This window comes from Saccopteryx leptura, chromosome 2, assembly GCF_036850995.1.
Source record: "Saccopteryx leptura isolate mSacLep1 chromosome 2, mSacLep1_pri_phased_curated, whole genome shotgun sequence".
Taxonomy (NCBI): Eukaryota; Metazoa; Chordata; class Mammalia; order Chiroptera; family Emballonuridae; genus Saccopteryx; species Saccopteryx leptura.
In genome coordinates, this window is record NC_089504.1 from 35,205,985 (window position 1) to 35,215,006 (window position 9,022).

Here is a 9,022-nt window from a genome sequence, read left to right on the forward strand (position 1 = left end):
TGGTAGAGCGTCGGCCTGGCGTGCAGAAGTCCCCGGTTCGATTCCTGGCCAGGGCACACAGGAGAGGCGCCCATCTGCCTCTCCACCCCTCCCCCTCTCCTTCCTCTCTGTCTCTCTCTTCCCCTCCCGCAGTGAGGCTCCATTGGAGCAAAGATGGCCCGGGCGCTGGGGATGGCTCCTTGGCCTCTGCCCCAGGTGCTAGAGTGGCTCTGGTCGCAGCAGAGCGACGCCCCGGAGGGGTAGTGGGCGTGCCGGGTGGATCCCGGTCGGGCGCATGTGGGAGTCTGTCTGACTGTCTCTCTCCGTTTCCAGCTTCAGAAAAATACAAAAAAAAAAAAGGATGGTTATATACATTTATTCTTTGCCCATTCCTTCCCTCAAATTAAAGAAAATTAGTAGCAAAATGAAAGGAAATCAGGCAAAATAGCCAACAACAGGTACTCAGAAAAGGAAAAGCACCTTGATTTTTAGGTTAAATCATTGAAGAATGGAGCCAAGACTTGGCATCCATCGAAACCAATGCCTTCCAATCTCGTATCTCAGGTAAGTCCACCCACTAAGCCAGCAGGTTAATCCATTAGAAATCCCTTGGTTTATCAGGAAAAGTCCAGATCAGTAGCTTTAAATCTATCTTCCAGAGATTCTTAAGGTTTCAATGAAGTAACTCAGGGCCTCCAAGGGGGTAGGGTTAGGATGCAGAAGAATAGGACTCTGAGCCCAGCCCCCATCCCTGCACTAGAGCAGTTCTGATTTTAATTATTTCATTTGTCGAGATTCTAAGAGTTCATTTGGAGTAAATAATAGGGTGTCTGTGGCTAAAAAATTGTTTGGCAACCACTGGTAGATGGTTATGGAATCTCTGGACTGAAGATGGGTCTCCATGGTGGACGTTCTTAGGAGTTCTTCTGTGGAACCTTGATGGTGACTGTCTTCACCTCTGTGTAGGCCTTAAGCCCATCCTCCCCCAGCTCTCGCCCATTGCCAGATTCCTTAAAGCCTCCAAATGGCGTGTGACAGGTGACAATGTTATAGGTGTTTACCCACACGGTCCCAGCTTGGAGTGCCTGTGTGAAGTACATGGCCTTGTCCAGGTCCTGGGTGAACACGGCCGCAGCCAGGCCATACCTCGTGTTGTTGGCCCTCTCAATCACCTCCTCGATTTTCTTGAACTTGAACAGGGGCTGCACAGGCCCAAAGATCTCCTCCCTGGCAATCCTCATGTCATCTTGCACATCACCAAACACTGTGGGCTTGATGAAGAAACCACGCTCCCCAAAACGCTCCCCACCGCAGAGAAGTTTTGCCCCCTCCTTCTGGCCAAGCCGGATGTAGCCCAGGATTCGTTCAAACTGCTCCTTGTCCACCTGGGGCCCCTGCTGGGTGTCCAGCTCAAAGGGGTTCCCAACTTTCCTTTGCTTAGCTTTCTCCACTGTTCTCTCGAGAAACTCATCATAGATGGATTCTTCAACGAAGGTCCGGGACCCCGCGCAGCAGCACTGGCCCATGTTGAAGAAGAGGGCTTCGTGGCACTGCTCCACAGCGTGGCCCATGTCAGCATCAGCCAGCACGATGCTGGGGCTCTTCCCGCCCAGCTCTAAGGTGACTCTCTTGAGGTTGGAATCTCCGGCTGCCTTCTGGATCAGGTGGCCTACCTCTGTGGAGCCAGTGAAAGCAACTTTGTCGATATCCATGTGCTGGGCAATGGCTGCTCCTGCTGTAGGGCCATAGCCTGTGATGATGTTCACCACGCCAGGGGGGAAGCCTGCCTCCTTGATGAGAGAGGCCAAGTACAGGGCAGAAAGGGGGGTCTGCTCTGCAACCTTCATGACCACAGTGTTGCCAGTGGCAAGTGCTGGGGCGAGCTTCCAGCCCTGCATGACCAAGGGGAAGTTCCACGGGATTATCTGGCCACAGACACCGACGGGCTCATGCCGGGTGAAGCAGAAATGCTCACCATCCATGGGGATGGTCTTGCCATGCCACTTGTCAGCCCAGCCAGCAAAGTACCGGTACACCTTGATGACCTCATCCAGGTCCAAGACATAAGATTCCTGGAAAGGCTTCCCATTGTCCAAGGTCTCCAATGAGGCCAAGTAGACACGATCGCGCTCCACTAGGTCAGCCAGGCGGTTCAACAGCCGGCCCCGCTCAGAGGCATCCATCCGACGCCACGGAGACCCCAAGCGGAAGGCCTCACGAGCTGCCTTCACGGCCCGATCCACATCAGCCCGGTCCCCTTCAGCCACGTGGCCAATGACCTCTCCCGTGGTGGGGTTGACTGTTGGGAAGGTCTTCTTGCTGACTGCATCGTGCCACTCATTGTTGATGAAGAGCTGGTTGTAGCGGATGTCCGGGTTCTGGATGGGGCTCGGGAGGGCAGCTGCAGAGGAGTACGGGGCAGTCCGACCTTGGAAGCAAAGCAGCCGGGGCACCAGGAAGCGCAGCATACTGACTACTCTGGAGAGGGACAGGGGGAACCAACATGAACAGGTGAGAGGGGCCCAGGGGGTCCTCCAAAGGCCCACCAGCTCAGACGTTCCAAGATTCTAGCATAAAGGGTACCACCTCAAAAAGCATGGGCTGTAAGGTATACATAGGCCCTCAAGAACTCTCTGGTCCAAGTTGGTCATGTCCCATGTATCCTCCGCTCACTCCCTCACCTCTTCTGGGTCTTTGTTCACACGTCACCTCAGCAAGGCCTTCTGTGACACCCTTTATAAAGTTGCAACTTTCCTCACCCCTAGCACTCTCTATCCCCAGTACCATGCTTTATTTTGCCCCAGATAACATACCAAATAGTATATATTTTCACACGTTTTTATGTTAATTGTCTGACTTTCCCCGATAAGACAACAGGTCAAAGAGGGCAGGACTTTTCCCCTGTTGTGTTCATTACCATAGCCCTGCTGGCTGGAATTCTGCCTGCTACATCAATGTCCACAAAGACTGTTTCATTGACCTAAGAATAGAGTAGAAACCAAAGGGACTCGGAGACAGAGCTGCTCTCTTGGAGAAGGGCTCTCTTCACTTCACCACTGTGCCTCAGCTGCCTCACGTGTAAAATGCCTCATGGGGCTGTGCATACACACGCCTGCCACACTGCACCCAGGACATCAGAGCTGGAAGCACACTCAGAAACCAGGTCAGCCCGGCTCCCAGGCACAAGTCCCAGCTTCCCAGGGGTGCGGCTAGTCCAGCAGCAGCTGGAAAGATGGGCCTGTTTAATTCTGCCCACAACTGCAAACAGTGTAGACTTGACTGAAACCACAGCTTTAAAATTTAAACAATAAATAAAACTTTTCAGTGAAATTTAAACAGAGTCTAAAGTTCCTAGATTTATTGAAGCAGTCACTCTCCAGACACAATAGCAGTCCCTCCACCTTTACCCTCTCTCACTGGAGTCCTGCCCCACCCAACAGCAAAAAGGAATGAACTTGCCTTACTGCCCAACCCCTACTCTCTACCCTCTGCCACAAGGCATGGAGAAGGGCAAGGAACTCATCCACTAAAACACCCCAACCAGGTCCTCAGCTGCCTACAAGTCAGTGCTGCAGGAGAACCCTACCTCAGGGGAAGCTGAGGGGGAGCTGTCAGCGGTTCATTCAGGTTCCACTCTGCTCAGTGCTCTGCCCCCTGCCCATGCTGGGGAAGAAGCAGCTTGGGTCTGTGGAGGGAGGGGTCCTCTGCAATGGGTGTAAGGAGGAGTCATCAATCCGTGGGGTGGCGGTGAAAGGGCTAAACAGGTGGGAGAAGTGGTCGCAGACCAAGGTTGAGAAATCTTTTATGCTAAGCCAACACTGTTCTACTCTAGGGGCCTATATAGGGACTGCCCTGGCACCTCCATTTGTATATAGGAAGTCACTGCTCACCGATGCACCAGGCTTTACAGTTTGCAGGCCATTGTCTCAGCAGTTAACTCAGGGAAACTCCTAGCAGCCCGGGGGTGATCTGAGCATTCTGGAAGAAGGCTGGGGATCAGAGAGTGAACGTTCAAGGGCTTACTGATGACACACAGCAAGTAAAAATAGGAACCTCAGCCCAGGTTCCCATAGTCCTAGCTTTGTGTTTTCTCCTGACTATGGGCAGTTTCTTCGGTTCTCTCTATTAGTTCCCCCTGTGCCAAGAACCAGACCTTCTGAGTCATCAAGCTAGGAACAGGTGGTGCCTACCTCACCTATTCTGTATGGAGGGGGGGGCGTGTCCTAGCCTCTTGGCTACCCGCTACAGTCAGGGGTGCTCAGAAGCCCTCCACTGTAGTGGGCCGGTTGGGTGGGAGAAATTCAGGCTAGCTAATCAGAAGGGTTTGCGGGGGGGATAAGAGGGATGGAGGGGTGTCTGCGTTCTCTGTGAGCTCCTGCGCCACCTCCGGACCCTGGACGAGATCCGGTGCAGGGAGAAGGTCGGGAAACGGGGAGAGGGTTCTACAGTGCACGCAAAGTGGAAAGACCGGCCCCAGATGGGTGAACGGAGGCCTAGAGGGGAGGGTTCCATCACGGTGACAGGAGCTGCGGCCTGCCCGGGGTGGGCGTGGGGGGTTCGAGAGGAGAAGGGCGCTCGTTACCTGCGGCAGCTCGGGCTCGGGCGCAGGTGCAGGTGCAGGATATCACCGGAGAGCGCAGCCTCCCGCCTAGTGTTCGCCGCAGGTCCCGCCTCCGCGCAGCCCGGACGCTGGGCCTCCAATGAGGCTCCGCCTACGCCTGGGGCGCCGCAGGTCTTCGGCCTGGAGGCCACGGCCGCTCCTCCCTCCAGGAACCGGAAGGTCGGGGTTTCTGGTGGACCCGCTCAGTTTCAACCCAGCCACGCGCTCAGGGCGGCCGCACCACGCAGGCGCTCCCTCCCTCCCGTGGTGACTCCGAGCTGGAGTCCTAAAGCGCTTGGTGGAGCGCGGGAACTAAGACCCTGAAAGGGACACTTCCCCAGGTCGCACAGCCGTCTGAGACTGGACCCCAATTATATTTTGCACTTTTCCCTCCCGCACGATGCACCTAGTTAGGTTGTCATCCTTGATCCTCTCCTTACCCCCTTTCGTTCCTCCCCTGTCTGTTTTGCTTGTTTTTGTTTTTTACCTTGGGTCACTAACTTCTGTCTCCACTTTCACTGCTCTTTTCTCAGTTCCGTGAAGATTTTTCTACTTGTGCATTTTTAAAATGCATTTTTTTGTCCTAAGGATAAAAAGAATATATGCACGCTAAAGCTTGGAAAACAGGAGAGGGTGAAGATAAAACATTACTTTCCACCCTTTCACCCAAAAGTCGACTTTTTATTAACCAGTCACCCCAATAAATTTAATTTTAAAAAATTTGACATTTATCTTGCTGGTATGTTTTTTCTGCGTTTTTCAAAAGTTCTTTTAATGGAATTAAAATCATATCGTAACTTTCTATTTTGCCATCACTTTTTTTTAAACTCTGATTTATGAATCTTTTCTCATTTCACTAATTAATTACAAGCTGTAGGGAGGACTGTTTATGGACATTTAGCTTGTCTCCATCTTGCTGTCATAAAAGGTGCTCAGATAGACACCCACACTTTCACTTATGCCATCACCACTGCACCCTCCCTCCTGCTGGTTGGAGAGGGTGGGCAGCTAAGAGCTAAGTTTTGGGCTTCGTTTGCAGCTAGAGCTCTGGATGTGAACTCAGTGCTGCTGATTAGTGGTACCTCGGCCAGATGTGGAAGGTGGGGGGTATAGCCCTGCCCCTTTGGGACATCACTAACATGGTGGCAGAAATGTGAGGACTTTCTGCATTAGTGTTCCTCATCCTTTCCCAGGCTTCCCGGGTGTGGGGTGGCACCTATGGCTGCAGCTCGACTCTGGCCACCTGCTCTTTGAATCATGGCCGCAGGGGTGTGTCTTGACCTAACTAACTGCAGAGGTGGCCACAGATAGTAATGAGGCTGGCAGGCCATGTCCATGTTCTAGGCCATCTAAAGCCTGCTGCTGTCCCTCTGGCCCTTCAGCAATTCTGTCAGCACCCAGCTCTCTGTATTAAATACCTATCTCTCCACATACTGTTCACATTCTCCTGTTTAAACCTGACTGTTTCACATAGTTCTCATCCTTAGGATGTCTACAATCCTGGCTGCAAAATTTAGTTCTTTACTAAATCACTATGTCTTGCATCCTGCCACATCTGTGTTCCTGTTTCCCTGTGATTGTGAGGCCTCTTGCAAGGCCCCGTCTACCTCCCCCATAGCACATGGCCAGCCTAGCATTCCTTGGGCACTTGACAAGACACTCATGGGTTGACTTAATGATTGTTTGATCAATCATCAATAGGCCTCAGTAGAGGCAGTCAGTCCATGACAAAATAAATGTCAATCTTCATTTGGTCAGACCGCATTGGAAATCTGTAGTAGGTGGGAGAGGCCAGTGGCAGACAAGAAGTGATCACCACAAGGAGAGGATGGAGGCTGTGTTTGTGAGGTACAGCTGAAGAAACTGGAGCTGTCCACTCCATAGGACTCACAGGACAAAGTTGCACCCTCCAAATCTCTGAAGGGTAAAAGCAGATGTGGTCTTCAGGGTCCTAAAAGGCAAAACCACAACACTAAGGGGAAGTTCCAGAGGGTAGAGGACGAACTTCCTGACAAAGCACAACTGACTAAGGATGAATGGCAGACCTTGAAAGGCAGTGAGCCCCCCATCACTGGAGGAATACAAGGAGGGATAGGCAACCATTTGGAAAAATCCTGAAAAGGAGAGTACCAGAGATGTGAACTAGACTTAGCTGAGCATCAGAATTGCCTGGAAGCTTCAAAACAAAAATTATAATCTCCTTGAGTTTTACCTTCAGAAATTCTAACTCATTATATGTTGATGGAGTCCCAGAAATGTAATTTTCTATATGCTTCTGATGTGCAACCATACTTGGGAAGCACCGGCCTAAGTGGTCTTTGAGGAGTCTATCATTCCAACACAGATGGCTTTCAGAAACAGGCTTATTCAGTAGCAACGGCTTTGTCTGTCTCTAGATTGCACTCAGCATGCCCACCCTTGACAACCCCCTAGGCTGCGTTTAGCATCAGAACTCACCACAGTAGTCCTGTTGCAAGGCATTTGTAAAAGCATTTAAAAATTAGAAAGCTAGAACTTTCCATGATGCTTGATTTATGGTTTGGAGAGAAGGGTGAATGTGCGACGGTGAAGGGAGAAATGCACACGTTATTTTTGCAGAGGGGTTGACTATTTTACGGGATTATTTTGGATTCAGCTTTTTAATTGGCAAAAAGAAAGAGAGAGAGAGAGAGAGAGAGAGAGAGAAAAGAAAGAAGAGAAACAGATACAGGCCTCTGTAACAGATGTTGGGCCTGGAGCCACTGTGAGTGTTTAGACTAAAAGGACTGAAGGGGAAACAGTGAGATAACACAAGCCACACTGAGGTCACTGTCAGCAAGAAATGTCATCCAGGGATGTATTTACACTGGCCTGGTGGGGGAAGAGAAGCTATTTCTAGCCTTCGGCATTTTGAAGCCTTATATGTCTAGGAAATTACTGGAAAAGATTCCAGGCTCTGAGATAATGAGTGGAACAGAAACATTTTAAACAAAAAGACATGCGAGCTGCACTGGGTGTTTATTCTACACTGAGCATGACAGGTGTCTCTGTTCTCTGCATTTGAACTGAACGCAGAAGCCTGGCTCAGGACACTGAGGGAGTCACATGGAATGGAAATTTTAAAATAAAGATGCTTATAAAAAACAATCTAAGTATACCTTTTGCCCCCTCTTTTTCTCCTAAGTGAACTTCTACATAAAATTTACACTCTGTGAACACGACCAAAACCTGAATGTTGTCAAACCAAACCAGACCTGAGTACTTCCACAAACTCAGTTTCCCTTCTGCCTGCCTGGCTTCCTTTCTCTTTCCCTCCCTCTGCGCTGCAGTGTATCATGGAGGAGACCGAGACCCAGAAAGGGAAAGGGACTTGTCCAAAGTCCACAGGGAACAAGTGTCCCGGGTCAGATTACAATCAAGCCTCCCACACAATCACCCAATAGCACTGGGGTGGAAGCAGAGCGGCGGGCAGAGCGTGAGGCATCCGCTGTTGAGGATCTGGAGGTGGGGAGACTGTCTTGATCATGGGGGGGGCAATGTAATCCCAAAGGTCCTTATCAAAAACAGACGGGACTGTCAATATCAGAGAAGGAGGTGTGATGACAGAAGCAGAGGTTGACATGATGCAGCCACCAGCCAAAGAAGCAGGCAGCTGGAAAAAGTAAAGGCACAAAACTTCCCCAGCATTCAGAAGAAATGCGTCTCTGTCAACACCTTAATGTCAGCCCGGTGACACACATTTCAGACTTCTGAGCCTCTAGAACTGTGAGATGATAAATTTGTGTTTAAAGCCACTAAGTTTGTGATAATGTATTACAGCTAACAAGTGGGAAACAAATACAAAGATTAACTCATTTACAGCTTTTAATAGGCATTTGAGTTTATGGCCCTGGCCTAGCAGAGCAGGCCAAGCGGTCAACAGCATTCCATGTAGACATACCATAGTTATGGTGAACATTGTGTCTTCTGCTTACCCAGCATTCTTTTTTTTCTGAAAACAGCAACCCCCCCTGCTCCAACCTCTGTGCCAAACCTGTTTTCGAGTCAGAACTGGTCAGCAGAGCACCCTACATATTCTGGGGACCTTGTTAAACCTTCTTAATTCTGAATGTCTTATATTCTGCATTTCTAACAAATTCCCTGGTGATGCCATGCTGCTAGTGCCAAGACCACGCTTGGAGTAGCAAGGGCAAAGGATGAGAGCTGAAGGACAAGTGGGATCAACCAAATGAAGGGGCAGGTGAAAGGGACAGGCCTGTGCTCAGGCCCAGAGGTGGAAGGGGTCGAGTGTAATCAAGGAACTGGGAAAAGACGAGTCGAGCAGAAGCAGGAATCATGAAGGCTCTGGAAGAGACTAGAAGGGTAGGCAGGGACCAGACCATGTGGGGCTTCAGAGGCCCAGGTAAGAACTGACTCCCAAGCCAGCACCCTGGATGATTTAACACAGTGAGTTTCAACCTTTTA

The 9,022-nt window shown here is 50.5% G+C and overlaps 1 protein-coding gene across 1 annotated transcript; it reads right to left on the reverse strand.

The window, feature by feature from the left end:
- Nucleotides 1-255: 255 nt before the first annotated feature.
- Nucleotides 256-4,696, reverse strand: ALDH1B1 (aldehyde dehydrogenase 1 family member B1). Its single transcript, XM_066367608.1, has 2 exons — nucleotides 4,562-4,696; nucleotides 256-2,457 (listed from the first exon to the last, which is right to left on the reverse strand). The coding sequence occupies exon 2, from the start codon at nucleotides 2,445-2,447 to the stop codon at nucleotides 894-896; it is 1,554 nt and encodes a 517-aa protein (XP_066223705.1). The 5' UTR covers nucleotides 2,448-2,457; nucleotides 4,562-4,696; the 3' UTR covers nucleotides 256-893.
- Between the last annotated feature and the right edge of the window lie 4,326 nt (nucleotides 4,697-9,022).